Source organism: Pelophylax lessonae, assembly GCF_965119305.1.
Source record: "Pelophylax lessonae genome assembly, chromosome: 2".
Classification (NCBI taxonomy): domain Eukaryota; kingdom Metazoa; phylum Chordata; class Amphibia; order Anura; family Ranidae; genus Pelophylax; species Pelophylax lessonae.
Window position 1 is genome coordinate 370,152,537 of NC_138769.1, and position 26,933 is coordinate 370,179,469.

At 44.3% G+C, this 26,933-nt stretch overlaps 1 protein-coding gene across 2 annotated transcripts in view; it reads right to left on the bottom strand.

The window, feature by feature from the left end:
- Positions 1-20,914, bottom strand: part of TMEM39B (transmembrane protein 39B) — a 43,063-nt gene extending 22,149 nt beyond the window's left edge. Inside the window, exons 1-5 of one of the 2 annotated variants that reach the window (XM_082246272.1) lie at positions 20,814-20,914; positions 19,834-20,012; positions 10,180-10,399; positions 2,585-2,668; positions 2,333-2,487 (exon numbers count right to left, since the gene is read on the bottom strand). In XM_082246272.1, the coding sequence (XP_082102398.1) occupies positions 2,333-2,487; positions 2,585-2,668; positions 10,180-10,399; positions 19,834-19,961 (587 nt within the window). In that variant the 5' untranslated portion in view covers positions 19,962-20,012; positions 20,814-20,914. The other variant, XM_082246273.1, reaches the window with a different exon arrangement.
- Between the last annotated feature and the right edge of the window lie 6,019 nt (positions 20,915-26,933).

The window sequence follows — 26,933 nt, forward strand, 5'->3', positions numbered from 1 at the left end:
GAAGCTGAGTCCTCCAACTTTAAAGTTTCCCACACTGGTACAATCAGGGCCTCCACCAGCGGTTTTCCATGCGCAGCTGCAGAGGAAGAAGACTCATCCTCAATATCAGAGCACTCAGCGTGCGTTGAAGCAGACCGAGTGGGCTGACTCTCGTCTGCGGTGGCCAAATCCACCTGAGAATCTGAGGAAGCAGAGGATACAGGTGAAGGCGGGGGGGCCTTCTTGCCAGGTCTCCTTTACAGGGCTATATCTACTTTGGCTACTAACGACTGAAGAGCTGCAGTCATGGCTGCCAAGGCAGACTGAGACCCAGAGGGTCCTGCAGCTTCCAGGAGTGGATTGGGTGGTGAAACATGCTCCATAGCAATAAGAGGGTTAAACGTAACCGCGCTGCTCAGCAAAGAAAATTTTTATTTTTTTTAAAACGGGAGGCCCCTCCCCCCTGTGCACCGCTGGGACACCACAACTATCATCGCACCCGCTGCGCTATATACAGCAGAGGAAGGAGTATATACCCCCAGAAACTCCCTATACGAAGCGTGCCAAAAAAACTGTCTGCCACACTGCAGGAAGAGTGGCAGACACTGACCTGACACTAGAGGCCCCCCACAGCTCAGCACTGCATCTGGCTAAAAGAAAATGGCTGCCAATGAAACTATGGGGAAACCAAAAACATGGCCGCCGAAGCCGGGAATCTTGAGACCATGGCAAAATGGTGGCACCACGCAGCGCTGCACGGGACCCTGGACTCCAGGGAAAAATTCACAGACCCCAGGAGGGGACCCCCACCCAGGTATGAACACCCCCTACAAAGGGCCGACAGCGGCAGCACACACAGCATCTTCAGCCCAGCACCATGCAGCCCCCCTAACCAATTTCACCCATGCCAAAAAAAAAAAAAAAAAAGGGGGGGGGGGGAATAGGAGACAGCTGAGGGCACAAACTTAAGGGGGAACCCCGCAAAGGAGAAGGAGGAAACACAAGGGGGGAGCTAGGACACAGAAGGGGCCTACCATCCCAGCAATTCCGCAGGAAAGGAGAAGGGACACTACTCACCATACCACTGTCACCAGGCAGGCGCCACTACCAGCAGTCCACCGCACCATCTTGGAATGGGGGTGCTGCAGCAGGAGGTACACTGCGACTTTGGTCAGGACTATTGTCGTGACCAGGGCTTTGCGACCCCGTGAGGCGTTTCACTCGCCGGTCAGCCCTCGTCCAGTGGGGATATGTTGCGGCCAACCTAGCGCAGAGCTAATAGTTGGGTCGCGCTTGCAGGCCAGACTGGGAAGACCGTAAGGATCTAGAATATTCAGTGCGTCTCCCAGTCCGCTGTCGATTGTAGTTCACATACGAACAAAAATAAGAAAAAGTAAAAAAAATCCATTAAAAATTGGAAAAAATGCCAGGACCACAGATCCCAGCAGAGAGCCAGGTTCATACTCCTGGCTAGGCAGAACAAAAACTGGTGTCCTACAGCAGGAAGTGAGCCCAATGGTCTGAAGAATTAAAGCGGTGTCTGTCAGTGAACGAAAGAGAAAAAAAAACATTTACAATCACTTTAAAAAAGGTTGTAAACCCATACATATAGCCACTAAAGTGACTAGTTTTAGGTGATGCAGAGATTAAATAATTTCTCCTACATAAGTTGTACCTGTTTTTCTGCAGCCCTCTCTCTGCTACAGCCACTTACACAGTAGTTAAGGAACACTAATTTTAGACAGCATTTTTGAGTTCAAGAAGGCAGGGATAGGACCTCACACATGTACAACATAGATCAGGGAGTTGGGGTAATCCAAGACATGAGAGGAGGAAATAGACATACCCACCTCTACAGTGTCTCATAGGAGAAACATGCACAGCTGAGGCCATCAGTCCCCTTCTGCATGGCAAATAAGTTTATCTTGATTTCTGCAACACCGAAAAGCTAGAGATGGATCATTTATTTGGAAGCACTAATCGTGCGAGAAGAACCACACAGGCTTTCTATACATGTTGATCCATGGACCAACTTGTGTACAACCAGGGTGCTCATACATGAATTGAAATTTGGCCAGTCCATGCTGAACAAACCAAAATTTTGATCCATGTATGGCTGGCTTTACGAAAAAAAATGTTAAACAAAAATCATCTTTGAGAATGTGATTCCTGTGTCACCAACTATTCTAACATGGTAAATCCCAACAGAAACTGTAAAAGAATACACTTATTCTGCACTCTCTTTATACCTCAGACTTTGTAAATTCGCTCTAGTGAATGCAGTGCATTTTAAGGTTATTGATGTGAAAAGCTTTAACTGCAGTACATAAAGCACTAATAACCTTTTACTTACGGGTAACATAAAAAGAGAAGGTTGAGGAATGAATGCGTCCTGAACAACAGTATTATAGATCTACACAGACTCCATCCCGTTCCAGTCAGAACTGCAAACCGTGTAGCTACCAAAAGCAATGAGTGTGGCAGGGATGACTTTCCTCCTTGTGAAGCCTACAGAATCAAAGAGAAGGAATTGTTAAAATGTGAAAAATAAAAAATAAAATAAAAAAACACAACTTTTTCACTGAGGTTTGTTCTGCAGACTCACCTCCCGCACAATAGCTGCAATCAATCTTCGTGCAAGCACAATCGTGGTGAGTGTCAAAACGTTAAAATCTATCAGGTGGAAGTTCTGTAGTAAATGAAATAAATTAAACGGATCTGTTTTGGATGAACCATGTTCAAATTAAAGAGTCATGTCTCCAGTTATAATCACAGAATATCTGACATTTTCTATCTTCTAAAATAATATACCATATATCATTAAAGGAAACCTAGGCTGCCACTGATGACTTGTTCTAAAAATGCTAATAGGTGGCTATCAAGCAGACCCTTCTGGCTTAAAAACATTAAGCCGCTGACCATGAACAGATATGGACTTGTGAATTTTTTTTTTGGCTCTGCCTACTTCTTCCAGTTCAGTGACTCAAAAATTATTAAATCCTATAATAAATTAAAAAAAGAAAAAAAGCCAAGGAGCTAGAATTGTTAGCACAAACATGTCAGCTTTTGTCGTTTTCTCACAACAGGTTTACTGTACAGTGACTGTAAAGTAGAGCTGAACGATGCTGGATAAAATGAGAATCACAATTTTTTTTGCTTAGAATAAACAACACGATTTTTGGGGGTAACATCATCCTTTACATTATACAAAAAAATTGGGCTAACTTTAATGTTTATTTTTTTTTTAAATTCATTATAGCGTATTTTTTCCCAAAAAAACAAACATAGTAAAACATTGTGTTTATAGTTATCTAGCAGCCTTAACAATGTTGATAGACATTTTCCTGAGGCTTTTTTTTCTTGTCAGCTGTAAGTGAGCAGAGAACAGCTCTGTAAGAATCGAGAACATGCCGTTTTAAGATCAAGGGGGGGGGGGGGGGGTGAATCGAGATCGCAATTTTTTTAACGATTAATCGTGCAGCTCTACTGTAAAGCTTACATTTATTTTTGCTAAAATAAAAATAATTTCATAAATACCTGCTCTGTGCAGTGATTTTGCAAAAAGCAGCCTTGGACCTCCTTTTCTGGGGTCCTCCACCAGTGCATTCTGCTACTCCTCTTCTCTCAGTGCCCCCATAAGCAAGCCACACACACGTAGCACAGTTCAGCTACATGCCCCCCTGATCCCTTCAAACTGGATTTGATCGACAGCAGCAGGAGCCAACGGCTCCCACTGCTCTCTGAGCCTCCAGTGAATACAGGAAGGGGAGAGAAGACCGGCAGCAGACTGGCATAGTGCTGGATCAAAAATAGACTCAGGTAAGTTTTTCAAGGGGAGAGCTGCTATTGAAAGGTGTTTACAATTATGCAGAGAATGCATCAAGGGAAAAAAAAAAAAACATCTTTGCTTTTATGACCACTTGCATTAAATCCAGAACACTTTCACATTTTATCCATTTAGTTATTTTTCAGACCATCTGGTTTGAAACAAATCACACACCGATCTTGAGGACAAGCTTGTGGTTATTGAACTTTTCATATTCAACATTCATCATGCACCCAGTGTCTACCCAATAAAATAATCTTACCTTCTCTTGTATAACACGGCAGGATATCACATATCAGAGGCGTAACTAGAACCTTCCGGGCCCGGGTGCAAGACACCATAAAGGGCCCCCTGACCCCCAGCCATTGGCAAAATGCTAGGGCCCGGTCACAAGTGCAACTTTTGGGACCCTGGTAGTTCAGCCACTGGTGTCATTTTTTTTATTTTAGTTATTTTATTTTTTACCAGTTTATTTATTTTTTCACAATTTTATTTTTTTACATTTTTTTTTTTTTTTGCGGGCACAAGAGCTTGGGGCAGCAGGCGGTGAATAGGAGGGGTGGCATATAGAGGAATAGACACCCTTTATTTTCCTCCTGCAGCAACTAAAAGGCTGCAGAAAGAAAATTAAGAAAATTGGTTACTTTATATGTCGCCACCCTCCTAGTCAGGTGTGCAGGTGGCTGTATGCAATTGGGGGGGGGGGGGGGTGAGTGTCGGGGGGGGGATGGATGGGATGGGTGTCAGGGATAGGGGGGGGTGAGTGTCAGGGCTGGGGGGGGGATGGATGGGATGGTTGTCAGGGCTAGGGAGGGGGGGGTGAGTGTCAGGGCTGGGGGGGATGGATGGGTGTCAGGGCTAGGGAGGGGGGGTGAGTGTCAGGGCTGGAGGGGGGGATGGATGGGATGGGTGTCAGGGCTAGGGAGGGGGGGGTGAGTGTCAGGGCTGGGGGGGATGGATGGGATGAGTGTCAGGGCTAGGGAGGGGGGGGGGGGGGTGAGTGTCAGGGCTGGGGGGGATGGATAGGTGTCAGGGCTAGGGAGGGGGGGGTGAGTGTCAGGGCTGGGGGGGATGGATGGGATGGGTGTCAGGGCTAGGGAGGGGGGGGGTGAGTGTCAGGGCTGGGGGGGGGGATGGATGGGATGGGTTTCAGGGCTAGGGAGGGGGGGGTGAGTGTCAGAGCTGGGGGGGATGGATGGGATGGGTGTCAGGGCTAGGGAGGAGGGGGTGAGTGTCAGGGCTGGGGGGGGATGGATGGGATGGGTGTCAGGGCTAGGGAGGGGGGGGGGATGGATGGGATGGGTGTCAGAGCTAGGGATGGATTAAATCAGCAGCAGTGGTGGGGAATGGATTCAGTGACACTTACTTCCTGTCACTGTGCACTCGGTTCCCCCTGCATTGCTGCCTCTCTCGGCTCCCTCTCTGCTCCACGTGTCTCCTGTGACATCCATCCTCATTCAGCATCACAACCAATCAGAATTGCAGCTCCTCCCCCATCACTGTACTGGGTCAGCAGATCGGCTCTCAGACAGACAGAATGTCCATTCATCAGCCTGCAGCTGCACGGACCGGACAGGGATTGTGTGGGCGGTCCGCTGCGCTGTGCAGCAAGTGTCCCTGCGACCGCTGCACCCCTCGTAGTTCCGCCACTGTCACATATGTATATTATACAGATTATAAAATGAAGCTAAGCCACTTCCAGTGAGGTTTTAAACATTTGTCAGATTATTCTACCTATGGTTCCTTGGGGATTTCCTTTTACTTCCTGTCTTGATGACAGGGCATTCTAGAGAGTCAAGAAAATTTCATTTCTCTAATGGAGGCACAGACAGCAACAAAGCATTATATTTAAGCAGGTGCATCAGAACCTTAGTGAGGTTTTATTGCTTAAAGTGTCTTCCTGTCGCTCCCCAAAAAGGGGCCATAATTAGCTATTAAAGAAATAATAAATAGAAAAAAGGTGATTAACCCTTTTCTGTTCTAAGTTTAGCTGGAAGGGGCTTTAAATCTCTAATATATATCTGTATTAAAGCCCTTTCTCAACCTGTTTACCCTTGAGGAACCCTTCAGCAAAAATGGTGTTCCAAGAGAATCTCCAAAAACATTAAAAATCAGATTTTTGACTTACCGTAAAATCCATTTCTTGGATGACGATAAGGACCTGTGTCCGTCAATAAACATCAGACAAATGGATTTTACGGTAAGTCAAAAATCTAATTTTCTCTTTCGTTCGTTGACAACAAAGCTCCTCCTATTCTTGACTACATGGGATGTCCCAAAAGCAGTGTCAAACATGGAGGAATGGGAACAGCAAGAAAAAAAATACTTCCAAAGGCTAAACATAACTAACCAGGTAACAAGGAGCTCAACCATAAAACTGGAGCTTACCTAAAAAAAAAAAAAAAAAAAACATCCTCAAAGAGGACCAAGTTCTCTAAACAGCAGCCTGAAAAACTTTGTGGCCAAAGGAAGCATCCGCAGATGCCATCACATACAACTTAAAAAAATTGTGAATGTGTGCACAGAAGAACAGGTATCCGCCTTGCAAACCTGCATCACTGACGCCTGATGACAAAAGGCCCAGGAGGCACTAAGCGCCCGAGTAGAATGCGCCTTAACAGGGAAAGGAGGAACCTGACCCTTAACGGAATAAGTCTGAATCACTGGGTCTGATCCATCTGGAAATGGTCGCAGCAGAAGCAGCCAACCCTTTGCAATGTCCATCCGTGAGGACAAATAGTGTGTGGGGCTTCCTAAAAGACTCCGTAGCTGCCAGGTTCACCCTGATTGCCCGACCAAAATCCAGGGAATGCAAGGCAATTTCCTTAGGATGCTGAGGCCTGGGACACAGGGTAGGCAACACGAGGTCTTCATTCTAATGAAAATCAGAGACGACATTTGGAAGGAACAACGGACATTGACGAAGAACCACCAGGTAAGGTGAATGACAACACACCGCTGCCAGCTCCAACATAGAAGTAATAGCCACCAAAAAAGCCCCCTTCTGTGACAACATAGGCAAGGGAACCTCCCGAAAAATTTCAAAAGGAGGCTTCTGGAGAACTGACACCAAATTGATATCCCATGGCGGCAATAGAGACCGCACTGGACATGTACATCTTCGAAGTGCGACGGTAAATCTTCCCAGAGGTAGATTTTCTAGCCTTTAAGGAGCATAGGATTCACCGATTTAGACAAACCTGTCCTTTAGCACCTGGCTTTCAACAGCCAAGCCGTTAAAGCCAGCAACTGTATAGCAGGATGGTAGATTGGCCCTTGGGCCAGCAGATCTTTCCTGAGAGAAATTCCCCAAGGAGCATCGGCGACCAGCTGTACCAGATCGGCATAGCAAGACCGGCCAAGCCGGTCAAGTCTGGAGCCACTAGAATGACTGGAGGCCCTTCTGTCTCGATCCTGCGCAGGAGTCTCAGGAGAAGTTTGAGAGGAAAAAAGGCGTAAACTAGACGATACCGACTCCAAGGAGCCACTAAGGCCTCTGTGGCATCGACTAGAGGATCCCGAGACTGTGCAACAAACCTCTGTACATTCATGTTGAGACTTTCATGTCAACACATCCGGGTGAAGTGACCATTCCTCCTGGTCCAACACCTGTCGACTGAGGTAATCCGCTTGCCAATTTTCAAGTCATGGAATGTGCACAGCAGAGAGGGCTGGAACAAAACGTTCTGCCCACCTTAGAATACTGGCTACTTCCCAAGCCGCCAAGGTACTACTTGTGCCCCCTTGGTGATCGACATAAGCCACAGCCGTGGCATTGTTCGATTAAAATCGTACCGGACACCCCTGAAAACAAATCGTCCAATGGTCCAGACAAAGCCTGATCACTCGGAGTTCCAGTACAATGATCGGTAGCCTGGACCCCTTGAGCATATTCCGTGCCGAGGACACCTCCTCACCCGGACAGGCTGGAATCCATGGTGACGACCGTCCAGTACAGGGGAAAAAAAAAAGATTTTCCCTGACAAAATGCCGGAGAACGAAGCTACCAAACCAGGGACCCTCTCGTACTCTGGCTCAACAGGATCAGATTGTCTAGAGACTGAGAATTCTTGTTTCATTTTACCAGGATCTTTTTTTTGCAGAGACCTTGTGTGGAACTGAGCAAAAGGAACAGCCTCAAAAATGTAGACACCATCAGGCCCAGCACCCGCATGCAAGTCCAAAGAGATGACCGTCTACTGGACAGCAGAAGTTGAACTGCCTCCTCCAATTTCTGGAGTTTTTGCAGAGAAAGAAACACCCTGGCTGAGGCCAAGTCCAGAGTCAGACCCAGATAGTCCAGACTGGTGGACAGAACCAGAGCAGACTTCTGAAGATTAAGAATCCAACTGAACTCCTGCAGAGTAATCTCCAAGTTGTCCAGAAGAGCAGTCAGAGACACTGCTCGCAAATGCAGATCATCCAGGTACCCCAGTACCACGATCCCCCGCTGACGCTAGAACCTTGTCTTGAGACCCTGACAAAAAGGCCACTTGTGAGATGAAAAATAAAGGCCCCCAGTCTGCGACGGGGCTCCTTACCCTTGGAAGCCTGTGGAAGAAGAGTCCTCTTTCACTCTGTGAGGCCTCTGATGTCATCCAAGGAAGCTCCAAACAGGCGATTCCCCACAAATGGAAGAAGATCAGATAAAGCCTTCTTAGAAGCCTGGTATGCAGACCAGCATTTCAACCAGATAATATGCTGTAGGACCACTGCTGAGACAGTCAAGGGAGCCGCATCCAAACAGGCATCACAGACAAACTGTAGCCCTTGGACCATCCGATTCTCCAGCTCCGCAAAGGCAGGGGGGAGCGGTTTCCCTTCCAGGTCCCGGCGTAGAAGTTTTGCCCATTCAGTCATAGCTTGCGACACCAGGGCAATAGTAAATACCGGCCAAAGTACCGAACCAGCCAGTAAACAAATCAGCCAGATCTGTTAAGACCGGGGACTCTTCAACAAGAATTACAGTGGTTTTATTCAACCTGGAAACTGGATAGTCCACTACAGGAGGAACCGTCCATTTTTAAAGGAGGGAATCCTCATAAGGGTACTGCATTGCAACTCCAGGAGCTCAAAAACTATTCCAAAAGGAAGGGGAGCGCTGGCAGGTGCCCCCACCAGGCCCAGTCCCCTCCCAAAGTTCGATCATCCGGTCCCCAGAAGCACGCTCCCCACCCACCCTCATCGCCAGCTCAACACCCCAGACTGACCTAAAGTGGTATGTCCCCCCCACTGAGGGGGGGGGGGCAGATGGGGGGTGACCAAAGCCTGCAGAAGAAGGCCACCGAGAAAGGGGGGGAGCTGTCTGGGAAGGAGGGGACTCCAGGGGTTCGACCATCCCAGAGAGGGGCCCATGTCCACCCCAAAACTCGTTAGGGTTAGAGGGGGTACAGCTACTTACCACACCAGGAACAGGGTGGGCACCGCTCTGGACAGATCACCGCTCCATTGTAATGTGGGTGCTGTCGGCCAGGAAGAACGCTGCGACTCCGGCCAAAGCCAGGTTGAATGCACCCTCACTAGACGTTTAACTCGCAGGGCAGCCCCCGTCCAGAGGAGCTATCACGTGGCCGATCATAGCGCTTTTCCTGACGTCCAGCGCTGCTTCTTGGTCAGTGTGGTGATATCAGGATCCATAGCACAAACAGTACCACCAGGCTGATATTAATTCACCCAGCAGTACATGAATAAATAATAGCTCAAAGGGTTTATTCACCTTTACCAAGAAACTGCCTATGCAGATGAGGAGAGCCTGTAGATAAAAAAAAATTGTGCAGCTTTGACTAAAGTTGAATAAAAGGTCCTTGCTATAGGTATAGGCCATGTATGTACCTCAAAGTCAGACCTGAAAACTCCCAGGACGTTGATAAGCGAGGCCTCGCTTTTACTCTTCACCTTCACAGTCACAGGAGCGAGCTCTCAAACTCTGAGCTCAGAGTTACTGCATCAGGGGAGAGAAAGTGCATGCGAGGAGGTTTGAAATAGAGAGAGCTCACTCCTGTGATGGTGCAGATAAACAGTAATAGCTGGGCCTTGCTTTAAAACTCCCAGGATGCTGCTAAAACTTTGACACGTCAGGCTTCATCAGGTATGTAAATGGTGTACACCTTTAACAAGGGCATAATTCAACGTTAGTCAAAGGTGCGCAGTTTGTTTTTATCTACACATGCCCGTTCCCTGTATAGGCAGTTTTTTGGTAAAGTAACCCTTTAGGAAGAACAATGAAGTCACTGTTGATTGGATTTAGGTCTACTGCAACAGTGGCCAGAGGCAGAAGCCTATGGGACTTCTTGACCTGCTGTAATATATAGTTGTCATTAACACATTTAAAAAAATATATTTTATAACAATTCGCTACCATTTGTGGTACTCACCAAAGATGTATGCGAAGGGGGGTGAGATGGAGGGTACCACCAAACAGTCTTGTAGATATTAATGTAGTGTACAAATAAGGCAATGAGGTGACACAAAAAAAGCTGCAGCTCAAACAGGAGGTGGCGATCTGCAGGTAGCTCAGGGATTTTGCAGTGCCGTAGAGGTACAACTGTCTGAGCAGCCAGAGGGGGGCTGGACAAGCCGGTGCTGGAACTGCTTCTGAAAATGAAAACACAATGTAATCATTGGAAATGAAGACTACCTTAATATAGTCTGAAAACTTAATTTTACATTCCAATGCAATTATTTAAAAAAGGACAGCTTTGAGTGGAACTATGAGCAAGAGAAAAAAAATACATACAGTATCTCACAAAAGTGAGTACACCCTTCACATTTTTGTAAATATTTTATTATATCTTTTCATGTGACAACACTGAAGAAATGACACTTTGCTACCATGTAAAGTAGTGAGTGTAAAGCTTGTATAACAGTGTAAATTTGCTGTCCCCTCAAAATAACTCAAACACAGCCATTAATGTCTAAACCAGAGTACACCCCTAAGTGAAAATGTCCAAATTGGGCACAAAGTGTCAATATGTTGTGTGGCCACAATTATTTTCCAGCACTGCCTTAGCCCTCTTGGACATGGAGTTCACCAGAGCTTCACAGGTTGCCACTGGAGTCCTCTGGACTGGCCAAGCATGTCTCCTGACCTAAACCCTATTGAGCATCTGTGGGGCATCAGCAAACGGAAAGGTGGAGGAGCACAATGTCTCTAACATCCACCAGCTCTGTGATGTCATCATGAAGTAGTGGAAGAGGACTCCAGTGGCAACCTGTGAAGCTCTGGTGAACTCCATGCCCAAGAGGGTTAAGGCAGTTCTGGAAAATAATGGTGGCCACACAAAATATTGACTTTGAGCCCAATTTGGACATTTTCACTTGGTGGTGTACTCACTTTTGTTGTCATCAGTTTAGAAATTAATGGCTGTGTTTGAGTTATTTTGAGGGGTCAGCAAATGTACACTGTTATATAAGCTGTACACTCACTACTTTAAATGGTAGCAAAGTGTCATTTTTTCAGTGTTGTCACATGAAAAGCTATAATAAAATATTTACAAAAAATGTGAGGGGGTGTACTCACTTTTGTGAGATACTGTATATAATAAAGTTTCTCACTAGCATTAAATCCCAACTCAGGGCACAAGAAAAAAATAATCACTTTGCAGTGGGGTCCCACCAAGGGGTAAATACTTGTTAACTCCCAGGAAATGAGGATTAAGGTGTAATAATTACCTTATTGCTTACTCCCACAGGCATCCTCCATCTGTGTAACAGGTCCCCTACAGCCTCCTGTCCAAGATGCTCCAGCCTGTGCATGCTTGCCTACTCACATATAATGCAGAACAAATAGTTCTGCATTGTACTCAATTGCCTTGAGAGACTGCCCACAAACTAGAGCATCAGAAAGAAGAGGAAAGCACCAGAGTGAAGAATATGGTTAGTAATACTGACTTCTTCTACCAACTAGTTAACAAGCAGTTTTTTTTCCAAATCTTGGATATTGGCTTTAACACAGCAGATTCTGTTTTTTAGAGTGCCCTCTGGCAGAAACATAGAATGTGTCGGCAGATAAGAACCATTTGGCCCATCTAGTCTGCCCAATATATCTGAATCCTATGAATAGTCCCTGGCCCTATCTTATATGAAGGATAGCCTTATGCCTATCCCATGCATGCTTAAACTCCTTCACTGAATTTGCAGCTACCACTTCTGCAGGAAGGTTATTCCATGCATCCACTACTCTCTCAGTAAAGTAATACTTCCTCATATTACTTTTAAACCTTTGCCCCTCTAATTTAAAACTGTGTCCTCTTGTGGTAGTTTTTCTTCTTTTAAATATGCTCTCCTCCTTTACCGAGTTGATTCCCTTTACGTATTTAAAAGTTTCTATCATATCCCCTCTGTCTCTTCTTTCTTCCAAGCTATACATGTTAAGGTCCTTTAACCTTTCCTGGTAAGTTTTTTCCTGCAATCCATGTACTAGTTTAGTAGCTCTTCTCTGAACTCTCTCTAGAGTATCTATATCCTTCTGGAGATATGGCCTCCAGTACTGCGCACAATACTCCAAGTGAGGTCTCACCAGTGTTCTGTACAGCGGCATAAGCACTTCTCTCTTTCTACTGCTTATACCTCTCCCTATATATCCAAGCATTCTGCTGGCATTTCGTGCTGCTCTATTACATTGTCTTCCCACCTTTAAGTCTTCTGAAATAATTACTCCTAAATCCCTTTCCTCAGATACTGTTTTACTACCTGTTGAATCTGTTGATTTTCTCTGTCCTGTAAAGGTGTAAAAATCATGTTTGTTCTGCAGTAAACCCAGTGCACTGTTGCCACCATTAAATTAGTGTAGTTTTAGACGGACATGTAGTTGTAAACTGAATTTAAAATGACCGTCATTTAAACAAAACTGCCAAGAAAAGATGGATCTGCAAAGACAATAGAAAATACTCTTCTGCTGCTTGTGCCACTCTGATGAAGAGAAATAACTGACGAAAGTCTATTTAGAAGCCAACGCTTCAGGAGTGTCAGCCTCTTCCCACCCAATGCGTTTATCATTTTCCTCCTGCCAGCCCCCTAATTCCTACAGGACACAAGGGTAATGTGTGGGGCTCAAAGGAGGAACCACTGAGCACAGCAGGGGGTTCCATCAGAATACCGCTACTTATCAGATTCTGCAACCGGAAGTGACACTCGGACGAGAACTTACTGCGCATGCGCCATGCGTTCCAACATCGCCACTATACGTTCCAATAGGTTTCCTAACATGACAGAACACAAAGCAGAGGCTCACATCTTCTTACACACAAGTCTTGAATTTTACATTTATTTTAGCAATAAGCTCACCTTATATACTGAATCACAGTACTACATTTATATTATTATTGTATTCTAGTAAGTATAGCTAGAAGCCTGCAGGTAGACAGGTGGCAATGGCCATCTTGGTACACCCCGAACTGCTCAGCGACAAACTGTTTATTTTGTGAAAAAGACTATTTCACTTGGTCTATAAAGTGAGTTTACTGCTAAAATAAATGTAAAATTCAAGACTTGCGTGGGTGTAAGAAGATGTCCGCTTCTGCTTCGTGTTCTGTCACATTAGGAAACCTATTGGAACGCATAGCGGCCATATTGGAACGCATGGTGCATGCGCAATAAGTGGTTATAGTCCGTACGTCACTTCTGGTTGCAGAATCTGATAGGTAACAGTATTCTGATAGAACAAGGGCACCAAGAATCCATTACTTCCACAAGTGGCAGTTTTTGACGAGGCTTCAGTCGTCGATTTTTCTGCATTATAGAGGTGTTCAGAGGCACAGGCAGTTGGAAAAAAAAGGTTTAATCCACATGAACAAAATGATGAGCATAGTAAGCACCCCAGTTAGTATAATAGTTTAGTCCAACACAAAAACTCTGCACTTTGCTGGACAACTGGGCCTGCATGTATAGCTGAAAAATATAAATAAAGGCCTGTGAAACACACATACTGAATACTATTAATATAGATCTTAAACCCATACAGAATACAATTTTTTTTCACTATAATGAACGGAATAACAGAAAAAGAAAAATGCGCAGCACAAATCTGAACAAATGTTTCCCATAAAGTCGCCATGGTAAAAAATATACATCATGTTGACATGGACAGAAGACTTTATGCACAGGAGCGCATGAGGTCATAACGTAAACTGCAAGTCTATTTCCACGTTTGGGATTTACAGCTGCCACATGCAGCTGAATGGCCATATGCGACTGTACCTTTATAAGTTACATGCATGAAACTGTTCTATCAACACATGTAGCATCATAAAACCCCCATACAGCCCCATTTAGCCATTCATTGCTACAGTTTGCTGTACGCAGCAGCTGTGTAACGTGAATGTGGGAATATGCCCGCAGTTTATGATTACGGACTTATGTGCATGACATTTACCTGGCAATCCCTCACAGCTGCTGTTCAGCACCTATTAAACTGGAACTAAACACTCCTATTCTTAACAGCCACAGAAGCTGCAATCTTAGCTTGATCTGCAGTTGCCATGGTTCTGCATATGTGATCAGTTATAACAAAAACCGTTTGATGGCATGAAAGTTTGGTTGAGAGCCCGAGCAACTGTGACAGTTATTCACAGCATGCCTTGAATGTAATCATTTTTGGAAACAAATTGGTGGGTTTAGTTCCAATTTAAGCTTCATGTAAACAGTTAAAACCACCAATACTCAGAGGGCAACTAGCAGTGTGTTACGTTTGCATCATGCTGAGCCACATTTATAATTAACAAGAATTTAGACTATGGTCAGCATGCTATTGTGAACCGTTTCCCAACCCATGTCCTTACTGTATCACAGTAAACTTGCAACTACTCATTCGTTTTTCTTCAGTCATTAAAGTGGAACTAAACCCTTTTATCCTACAGCCATGAAGTTGCCATCTTAGCCTCTGATCTGCAATTGCCATGGTGCTGCACTATATTATTATTATACAGGAATAATATAGCACCAAAAGTTTGCTCAGCACTTGAAAATCTTAAGGGAGAACGTACAATTACAAAATAATACAATACAAGAGGGTTAAATGGGCCCTGATCATAGGAGCTTACAATCTAATAGGCTGGCACAAGTAGTACAACATGTTATAACTGTCGGGATAAACTGGTGGAAAGGATAAAAGTTTAGTTATTGGAAAGTGTGATAGGCTACCCTGAATGGATGAGTTTTCAATAATAACCTAAAAGGCAGCCAGAGTAAGAGATAGCCAGACAGATTGAGGTAGAGAGTTCCAGATGATGGGAGTGGCTCTGGAGAAATCCTGGAGAGGAGCATGGTAGGAGGTGAGCTTGACAGATGGTCTTGGGAGGAGCAGAGAGGATGGTTTCAGTAATATGTGGAGACATGATTAGTGATGTAGCTCAGGGCAGAGTTGTGGATGGCTTTGCATGTTATTTTTAGCATTTTATACTTAATTTTCTGGGTTATCGGAAGGCTGTGGAGAGATTGGTGAAGAGGAGTAGCAGATACTGAGCAGTGGGTAAAGTAGATGGGTCTGGCAGCAGCATTAATGATAGACTGAAGAAGGGATAGCCTATGGCTAGGTAGGCCTATGAGAAGGGAGTTGCAATAGTCAAGGTGTGAGAAAACAAGGGAGTAAATGAGGAGCTTGGTGGTTTCATTAGTTAAAAAGGGGTACATTTTAGAGAGGTTACAGAGGTGAAGTCTACAAGCTATTGACAGCTATGGACAGGGATTGGATTTGGGGCTGAAAGGATAGGTCAGAGTCTAGGATTACACCATGCACTTTAGCCTGAGGAGAGGGACTGATAGTTGTATTATTGAGCTTGATGGAAAAGTCATGGAGGAGCGCAGATGTGATTAGTTATGACAGTTCAGTTGAAAGCTAACATGAGCACACCAGTAACTGTAACAGTTATCATTCATGGCATGGCTTGAATGCACTTGTTTTGGTTATCAGGCTACATTGACGATAAGGCCAGTGCGACCAGTAGTGGCAGGAACCAGAGATTCCTTCTGTTGTGCTCAACGGCTAGGTGCAGTTGCCAGTCCTGTTCCACTATGACAGGTTGCCGGTGGCCAGCGCTATTAGTGGATCTCTGCACAGCCTTCGATTACCAGCGGCGATCGCTGCTGGACGCACTTTGTGCAGAGATCTATGAATACATAGTTACATAGTTAGTGAGGTCGAAAAAAGACATCCGTCCATCCAGTTCAACCTATGATGTGCGTGTGTGTTTGCTGTTAACCGTACATTGTATACCCCTGTATGTTGTGGTCTTTAAGGTGCCCATCTAATAGTTTTTTGAAACTATCAATGCTCCCTGCTGATACGACTGCTTGTGGAAGAGAATTCCACATCCTTACTGCTCTTACAGTGAAGAACCCCCTACGTATTTTAAGGTTAAACCGCTTTTCCTCTAGTTTTAGTGAGTGGCCACGTGTCTTATTGTATTCCCTTACTCTGAATAGTTTGTTCCTTATGCTAGGGTCGCCAGTACAGTATTTGTACATTGATATCATATCCCCCCTCAATCGTCTCTTCTCCAGAGAGAATAGGTTCAGTACTTGTAGTCTTTCCTCATAGCTGATGTCCTCCATTCCCCTAATTATTTTTGTTGCCCTTCTCTGGACTCTCTCCAATAGATTGGTTTGGCAAGAACGATTTTTCATGAATCCATGCTGATTACTACTAATAATACCGTTTTTATTACTAAAGTCTTGTATGTGGTCTCTTAACATCCCCTCCAAAATCTTGCAGACTACTGATGTTAGGCTGACCGGCCTATAGTTACCTGGGATATATCTCTGCCCTTTTTTAAATATTGGTACCACGTCAGCTTTTTTCCAATCAGCTGGCACCATACCCGTCTGTAAACTATCCTTAAAGATCAAGAATAATGGTCTGGCATTCACCTGGCTGAGCTCTTTAAGAACCCTCGGGTGCAAGCCGCACTGCGGCCACCGCCAACCTATCATTATAGTGAACTGGGTCGGCAGCCTCACATAGATGCTGAGAGAAACAGAAACTGCTGCTACAATTTGCACCGGCCTTAGACACCATTGTGAATGTAGCCTTGAGGCCCCTTTCACACTGTAGAGTCTGTCGGCGGACTCCGTTTTTCTCAGCGGGGGATCGATCCGGCGATCCCCCACTGAGCAGGCGGATGGCAGCTCTGTCTCTGCGCTGTGTGTGGAGACAGAGCTGTCAGGTCCCCCTGTTCTCTATGGGGGAATCGGATGAGAACTGACCGTCTGTCCGTTCTCATCTGATCCGATCGACGGATGGAAAATAGGGGCATCCGTTCAGATCCACCAAAAAAAAAAAAAAAACGGACAGGCAGATCTGAACGGTCCGCCTGTGTGAAAGGGGCCTTAAAGCTGAACAAAACGCATCAGTGGTTTTCCAAAGCAGTTACATTCAAGGCATGCCGTGAATAGTAACGGTCACAGTCCGCTTGTGTTCTCAACCAAACCGTCAAGCCTTAAAACCTAACAACTTCAGCTTTGAAAGGTTTTAACCCCTGAATGAAAAGGCCGTTTTTTGCGATACGGCACTGCGTTGCTTTAACTGACAATTGCGCGGTTGTGCGATGCTGTACCCCAAAAAAACTGATGTCTTTTCCACAAATAGAGCTTTCTTTTGGTGGTATTTGATCACCTCTGCGGTGTTTATTTTTTGCTCTATAAACAGAAAAAAACAAAAAAAAAAAAAAAAAAAAAAAACACAATTTTGAAAAGAAATTAAAAAAAAAAAAAAAAAGTACCTTCTGCTATAAAACATTCCCAATAAAAAGATTGTGAAGATCAATCACATTTTTTCATCAATTTAGGCCAATAGGTATTCTGCTACAGATTTTTGGTAAAAAGAAAATCATAATATATTGATCGGTTTGAGCAAAAGTTATAGCAGCTTACAAACTTTGGGATACATTTATGGATTTTTATTTTTTTATTATTGCTTTTCCTAGTAATGGCGGCGATCAACGATTTTTAGCGGGATTGTGGCGGACAAATCTGACACTGACACCAATACAGTGATCAGTGTTGAAAATATGCAGTTACTGTATAAATGACACTGTCACGGAAGGGGTTAACACTAGGGGTGCTCAAGGTGTTAACTGTGCTCCTAGAGAGGGGGACTGAATTTACTAGAGGAAAAAAAAAAAAAAAAAAAGATCTGCATTTCAGCTTAGCTGAAACACAAGATTGCTCTCTTCCTCTGTGACAGAACAGAGGTCTCCCTTGTTTACATAGGCAGATCACCGTTCTGGCATCCCGCCGAACGATCGGCAGGTCCTGGGCACGCGCCCCCAAAATCCCCTGCATAAAATCATGTACATGTACTTGATTTTACGCAGCCGGGCCACCCTGCCGCAGTATATATGCAGCGGGCGGTCCGGAAGTGGCTAACTAAAAGCAAAACTTTTTTTTTTTTTTTAAGTTTTGGAGAGGGATTAGAACACCTGTCAGGTTTTTAGTTCTACCCGTGCCCCCATTAAGGAGATTCACCCTCTCCATTTGCCCTGTTATACATTATTAAAAGTGAAATTAAGAGGGAAAAAAAAAAAAAACCCACAAATTTTGGGTTTTCTCCAATAAAGTATTAGACAGGAAATCTTTCAATGAGGACACCAGTTCTGGTAACCTGGGGGGGTTCCCAAGAAATTCCCTTAATTTTCAGGGATTTCCTCCCACTTCCTGTTTGGCTATAGGACAGGAAGTGAAGGGAATTCTCTACAATGGGACAGAGATATAACCTTCCCTTGCTCTATCCAAAATGGAAAAAAAAAAAAAAAAAAAAAAAAAGTTTTGCATATAGTTATACTTTAGAATGGCAAGTGTCATAACTGATCACATGTGCAGCACCATGACAACAGAAGATTCAAAAGAGGATTAGATTATTATTTCTTCAGGTTCTTATATAGCACTGTCAATTTACGCAGCGCTTTACATATACATTGCACATTCACATCAGTCCCTGCCCTCAAGGAGCTTACAACCTAAGGTCCCCAACTCTCATTCATACATAGTAGGGCCAATTTTTTTTTTATACAGGATCCAATTAACCTACCAGCATGTTTTGGAGTGTGGGAGGAAACCGGAGTGCCCGGAGGAAACCCACGCAGGCACAGGGAGAACATGCAGACTCCAGGCAGGTAGCGTTGTGGTTGGGATTCGAACCAGCGACCCTCTTGCTGCTAGGTGAAAGTGCTAACCACTACACCACTGTGCCGCCCGTATTAGATGTCAGATTCCTTGGCTGTAAAGGAGAGGACCGCAGTGCAAACTGTCAAATGGTGCAGGAATACCCACCTGATCAGATTCCAGTGCAGACCAAAAAAAAGGGGTCCTACGCCACTTTTGTCCAAATGCGTAGCGAATTCAGCCAATTTGCATTGCACAGACATCGCATGTGAGCTGCATAGCAATGCAGTGCGAATCACATGCAATTTTTGATATTGCAATTGTGTGAACCCAGAACTGGTTAGAGTATTATTAAACCCACAACAGTAATATCAGTCTGTATATGCCGTAAAGCATGCTTGTTATACTCACTGTGGAACCTAAGGGGTTAATCCTCTACATTATGTAAAAAAGGCTATTGGTTCCTGTATTCTCTGATCCTCCCCTTCTGCTGTCCCCAATCCACCTTCTGATAGTACAGAGTCTTTGGAGTCCCTCTGCACATGCTCAGTTTGGTGTGCATTGCTAGAGTTTTTTTTTTTCTTTTTGGTAGAGTGCATGTAATCAGTACAGGGCCAATCAGCACTGCCCAGAGGGTCAGAGGTCCTGCAACCTCATAGGACAGATGGAGTACAATGAAAACTCCTCCTACAAGCTTTAACCAGACACTAATAGAAATCACAAGACTGCTATATACTGCTGCTGACGAGAAGGGGTATTCAGCAGTTTATATTTCCGAAAATAATTGCATATCCATGTTCTGTGTACTGTGGGAGACCAGATTTAGTAAAACGCAGGGAACACTTTAAATACATGGGTTTAGTTTCACTTTAAAGCAAATCCTTGTCCCTTGGTTACGACACAGAAAACTTAGCTTAGATTTGGATTTGTACCTGGTTCTGGATCTCACTCCGCTGACAGCAGGTGTTCCGCCGTGAACTGCACCACCTCCAGATCCTGGGTCACAAAGGGGCGTACGACAATATGATGTCCGGTTTGGGCCCCGACGCCCCCCAGCCATATCTGGGCTTAAATGACTTTAGGTACTGCCTGGCATGTATGCTTGATTAACCTGGGTGTGAATAGGAGACATTACATAAACATTGTAGCCCTAGGATGCAGTGTGTGTGTATATATATATATATATATATATATATATATATATATATATATAAAATGTATACAGGATTTTTATAGTGTCAACAGTTTGCACAGCACTTACAATATGAGGGAAGACAATACAGTTACAATACAATACAGGAGGAATTAGACGGCCCTGCTCCTTAGAGCTTACATATATCTATATAAAAATGTGTCATATATATATATATATATATATATATATATATATAAACATAAATGTATGCTTCCATCTGGTCTGAGTGATTATTGATTACTTACTGATTATAGCCATTATTTCAAGTGTCTGATAAGCTGTCAGTAACTGAGTTTAGCCATATTAGAGAAAGTAAAGAAGTTGAATGTGAAGCCATGTTCCTGAAATGCCTACATTGTAGTTAGCATTTGGTAATACAGCAGTGTCCATAAATAAAAGCAATGCAAATAATACAGGAGGAGCCTAGATATGAGGGCTGCAAGCCCTGCAGAAGCACAGAGCCCATGTGCAGTAAATCAGGGCCCCCCTCAGACACAGCTGGGTGCTGACAGTGGTAATATAAACGCATGTACACATAAGCCCGTGTCCTGTGTGCAGGAACACATGTAAAGCACTTTAAACCGCCTTACCACACCCGTCAAACACATAGCAGCGTAGTAACCTACGAGAGGGCAGCGCATATACGGGAAGTGCTCCTATTAGCCGCCAGGTAAGCAGTAAGAACTGCCTGCCTCCCCCCTCACCAAAAACACTCACCGCTTCAGCCCGGCGAGAGCGCGCCTTGTGTCATACACCATCGGGGCCGCGCACAGAGGATCCCGCTTGTGGAGGAAGAGTTCCATCCAGCGTGATGACATCAGACGCTGAAGAGAACAGTCTGCTGCGCGCGCATTATCGTGCTCTGTCATTAGGGAGTCTCTGTGGTGTGCTTGTCATTCAGCAATAGAAGAGACAATTCAGTGATAATAGTAAACAGGAGGAGAAGACTGTTTCTGTTCAGGCATGTGGCAATTGGACACTGCTGAGAGAGTCTTCACTTTGTAAATGAGGATCTTTATTCTCATGTGTTAGCTTTGACAGTTGAGTTGAGCCTTTGGTTTGATAAGACAGTTGTGATAATGTTCTGTGCGAGGTTAAAGTGGTTGTAACCCCCCCCCCCCCTACTGTAAGTTGTACCTATAGATAAGCCTATAATAAGGCTTACCTATAGGTACTGTAAATATCTCCTAAACTTGCACCGTTAGTATAGGGATCCAATGACATAATCGGCGCATGCGCTCTGAAGGAAGGTGACCGTTATGCAGCTCCCGGCCAAGAGCATAGCCGGAGTCCACAGACCAGGAAGGAAGACAACTGAAAATGGATGCAGCCTCCAGTGGGGATGACACGGGCTTAGTTTGGAGGTAAGTGTCACATAATGTGCTAGTATGCAATGCATACCAGCACAGTATGCTTGTACTTTTCAGGGGAAAAAAAAAACCACACTGAGTTTACTTCCTCTTTAAAGAAGTATAGCCAAAGCTGTACATCTATGGATCACAGGAGTGCAGTTAGTTTTGTACTCCTGTGACCCGTTTTCAGCAGAGTGAGCTGAAGTCAGTCCAGGCACCGCATCATGAGAGCCTGAGCCGGCCGCTCCCCAACCCTCCATAGCCCAGCGCTTCAGTGAGCGAGGAGGGGACAGAGCGGATAGCTGCTGACGGATGACAGCTCTTTGCTCAGGGAGCTGTCAGAACCGAGCGATCGGCGGTGTGCAATCGCTCGGTTCTCAGTGTAGAGGCGCCAGGGTCGGACCAATGCTACATCCACCTAGGTAAGTATAACCGGGGGAAAAAAGCCAAACCCCATACTTCTCTTTTAAGCCCTCGTTCACATTGAACTCGCACAATTTCAAACCCGCATTTCAGTGCGAGTTTGGGAGCGTTTTGAAAGAAATCTGTGCGGGTTCATGAAGTCGCCAAAAGTAGTGCAGAAACTACTTTTGGAAATCTGTGCAGTGCTGCAAAGTCGGCATCGCACACATTGGGACAGTGCCATTGCTGGCAATAGGCCTGCGATTTAACATGTCAAATCGCACCAATGTGAAGGGGGGCTTAGGCCTCATGCACACTGGACATGATCAAAATGCCAGTAATATTAGCTGTAGAATGTTTTTTGCAGTAGCATTTTTTTTAGCAAAACTTTACTCCCACTAAAGCATATGGCTCAAAAATGCTGAATATCTGTGCTTTTTTGCTTTTATCAGAGTTAGAGCATTTTTACAGCTGAAAAACTCTTAAACCCAACTAGTTCTGCGGGTTTTTCCAGCCAGAAAACGCCCCTGCCAAAAAACGCTGATAACGGCCTATGTGTGCATGGACACATAAACATGCTGGGGAGTTTACTGGCTGTAGAAGAAAACACTACTACTAAAGCCAAAAACAGCAGCTGTGAAAATGTCCGATGCGCATGAGGCCTTACCAATAAAAATACATGTTAAAATATTGCAGGCTAGATCAGCTACAGGTTTTAAAAAAAATACTAAGGCTTTTTTTTTCTCAAAGAACAGGTGCAGGTACTCTCCCATTCCAAGTCACCCCTTGTCCCCACTCCCTACCTTCCTCTAAGCACCATCCCTTGGTTCTACGCTTTACCTAGAGAATACAGAAAAGTGAAATTTAATGTTGCTAAGTAGTTTGTATGGAATTCGCTAATGAAAGGCAGTAAAATAGGTCCCCTGCAGCCAGCAACAATAGATCCTGCCTGACAGCTATAGACACCCCCCCCCCCCCCCAGTAACAATAGATCTCCCAGTATCCAGCATCTAGACTTTCCAATAGCCAGGAAATTTCTCCCATCAACAATTGACCTCCCCCCCCCCTCCCCAGACCCCCAGAAACAATAGATTCCCCCCACGCACACACAGCAGCAGCAATAGGGCTCTCCCAGTCCCTAGCAGCCCACATCATTAGACACTCCAGCACATCCCAGGACCCTTGTTATACAGCGCCTTAAAAAATGATTCATACCCTCTGAAATTTTCCAATGTTACAACCAAAAAGGTAAATGTATTTTATTGGGATTTTATGTGAAAGACCAACATAAAGTTGCACATAGTTGCAAAGTAAAATGATAAATGGTTTTCAACATTTTTTACAAATACATATCTGAAAAGTGGCATGTATTTGTATTCAGCCCCCTTTATTCTGATACTCCTAAGCAAAATCTGGTGGAACCTGTTGCCTTTAGAAGGCGCCTAATTAATAAATAGAGTCCACCTGTGTGTGATTTAATCTAAGTATAAATACAGCTGTTGCGTCATATAATTGTGTAGCACTGTCCCCGTATGGCCTGCTGTAAGATGACTTCTCGTGCCTCCTCTCATTACCAGCACACAGTCACTTAAGGAGTAGTATATATTATCCCTCCTTATTCCTGGTGGCTCGTCACACAATAAACAGTCTGGGGGTGTTGGTTTTTAGTGTTTATTTTGGAACTTGGATGGGAGAAGGGAATAGTGGGATACTCCAACTGTAACTATTCACAAGGGATAAGGACAACTCTCACTTGCCTCAATGTGTTGCTTGTGGAAACAACAGAGCTGTTTAATACATAATGTCACTTGTATGGAAAGGGTTAAGTCTCCTTACTCTTTTCTCACCAGCAATAGACTTGGTGCTCCTACATCATCTTTGGGACACTCACTAGCATCCCCTTTACTGACATCGGTCCACTGACTCTTCTAACTGCAGGGGTGCCCCCCCCCCCCCTCAGGTCAGGCCCCTAGATACAGATCTGTACTCACTGTACTGCAGAATCAGATCCTTCAGTGTCTCCCCTTCCAATCAGCTTCTCTGGACCTCTGGGTTCAGCTCCTCACTGGCACTCTCTAGGCCTCACAACCCCTCTACAGAGGAGACGGCAGCTGCCCCCCACCCTCCGGGACTCCGCTATTCAGCCGAAAGACCCCAAGCACATGTGCTCCTGGCTTTTATACAGTATCCCAGCATGCAACGAGGCACTTTTCCTCTGTCAAATCATCAGGGCTGTATCAAAAGCCTGTGCACTCATTCGTCAAGTTTCCTCCCACTGTCCAATATGCCTCCCTATTGGACCAGTGTGAAACACTTTGCAGACAGACTGAGCTGCACCTGAGCACATTGAGCAGACCTCACTAGCAGATCCTGCTCTCTGGTAAGCAGAGAACAACAGAGATTTACCTGCAGTTCTTCTGGTAAGCAGACAGGACCCAAAACTATACTTTCTCTCTAGCACCTACCTAGGAGGGTGATACAATTGTGAAGTGGAAGAAAATGATAAATGTTTTTCAGATTTTTTTTACAAATAAATGTCTGAAAAGTGTGGCGTGCATTTGTATTTAGCCCCCTTTACTCTGATACCCCTAACTAAAATATAGTGGAACCAAATGCCTTCAGAAGTCACCTATTTAGTAAATGGAGTAGACCTGTGTGTAATTTATTCTCAGTATAAATACAGCTGTTCTGTGAAGCCCTCAGAGGTTTGTTAGAGAACCTTAGTGAACAAACAGCATCATGAAGAGGCCAAGGAACACACCAGACAGGTCAGGCATAAAGTTGTAGAGAAGTTTAAAGCAGGGTTAGGTAATAAAATAATATCCCAGGCTTTGAACATCCCACGGAACACTGTTCAATCCATCATCCGAAAATGGAAAGAGTATGGCACGACTGCAAAAAAGACATGGCCATCCACCTAAACTGACAGGCCGGGCATTAATCAGAAAAGCAGCCAAGAGGCTCATGATAAGTCTGGAGAATCTGCAGAGATCCACAGCTCAGGTGGTAAAATCTGTCCACAGGACAACTATTAGTCGTGTACTCCACAAATCTGACCTTTATGGAAGAGTGGCAAGAAGAAAGCCATTATTAAAAGAAAGCCAGAAGAAGTCCCGTTTCCAGTTTGCGAGGAGCCATGTGGGGGACAAAGCAAACATGTAGAAGACGATGTTCTGTTCAGATGAGACCAAAGTTGAACTTTTTGGCCTAAAAGCAAAATGCTATGTGTGATGGAAAATTAACAGTGCACATAACCCTGAACACACCATCCCCATGAAACATGGTGCTGGTAGCATCATGTTGTGGGGAAGCTTTTCTTCAGAAGGGACAGGGAAGCTGGTCAGAGATGATGGGAAGATGAATGGAGCCAAATACAGGGCAAACTTAGAAGAAAACCTGTTAGAGTCTGCAAAAGACTTGAGACTGGGGCACAAGTTCACCTTCCAGCAGGACAACGACCCTAAACATACAGCCAGAGCTACAATGGAACAATTTAGGTCAAAGCATGTTCATGTGTTAGAATTGCCCAGTCAAAGTCCAGGCCTAAATTCGAGTGAGAATCTGTGGCAAGACTTAAAAATTGCTGTTCACAGACGCTCTCCATCCAATCCGACAGAGCTGGAGTTATTTTGCAAAGAAGAATGAGCAGAAATGTCACTCTAGATTTGCAAAGCTGGTAGAGACATACCCAAAAGGACCTGCAGCTGTAATCGCAGTGAAAGGTGGTTCTACAAAGTATTGAATTAGGGGGGCTGAATACAAATGCACCCCACACTTTTCAGATACTTATTTTTAAAAAAACTTTTTAAACTATCTTTTTCCTTCCACCCCACAATTATGTTCCACTTTGTGTTGGCCTATCACATAAAATCCCAACAGAATACATTTACATTTTTGGTTGTAACATGACAAAATGTGGAAATATTTTAAGGGGTATGAATACTTTTTCAAGGCACTGTAAACGTTCAGTGCTGGAGGTGCCAGGAATGCGTCCCCCCCTGTCCCTGCTGCAAAAAGTCCCTGACTAGCAGAATGTGAAATATTAGAGAGAAATCTTTCAGACTTTACAGGCAAACTAGGCTTTATAAAAGATCTGTAGTATTTATAAAAGATAATTTTTATTACAAAGTATTACATAAACATGACAAGAAAAAAGGTCAGCTAAAACCAATTCATGATAGAAACAAGTGGAAGCATCAACGGTAGTACATGGAAATACCTAAGATGTCCAAATATTTCGGCTCAGTGTCTTAAAGTGATATTGTGACAAATAGTTTCCATGGGTCAACGCATTTCACAATTGCGCTTCTTCAGGACACGTGAAGAGACTAACAGTGGTAGCTTGCAATACAGTCTTGCTCATTCTCCTAGGGGACAATGGGTGTCATACTGGGAACTTCCTGGTCACCATCCTTTTCTGTATAATATCTACTTGGTTTGAGAGCTGACCAATAATGTGACAGTTTGGACAACTTTGGGAGACATATGGTTTAACCTATTACCATTTTAGAGGATTTCATATGAAGTTGTATACAATTTTCAATCTTTCCACAGGTTTGTTTCTCATCCACATCCGATTTAAGTGTGAACCCAGCCTTAATGTACTTTGGCATGTTTGTCTACTGCTGGGTAACACATGTTCAATCTAGATGGTAATTCATCTGCAGTCAAGAACCTTGGGTTAATGATCACAATAAAAATAAAGCTTTTAAACTTTTCACATAGTACATATACTGTATAATGGAGAGCACTTTGGAGAATACATAGATTCATTTACAAAAGGCTTTGTCCTAATATCACTGGAACACTCGCATTCGCACTAGGGACAGCTTGGAAAGAAGACAGTTAAAGCTGAACTCTGAGATATAAGTAAAACCGCTCCGTAAGTGCCATTCTGTATTATATAGCTTTGAATTTTTACAATAAAGCTTTACCATTTACTAGACATGTTTGTGTCATCACTCCATAGGTAAAAAGCATCTACGACCAGGAACCTGAAGGAGGTATTATGGTGGCAGATATATCACAGCTGCTCACTGTGCGGTAGCACTAGTAGAAACTCAAATGCTCATCAAACAATGTG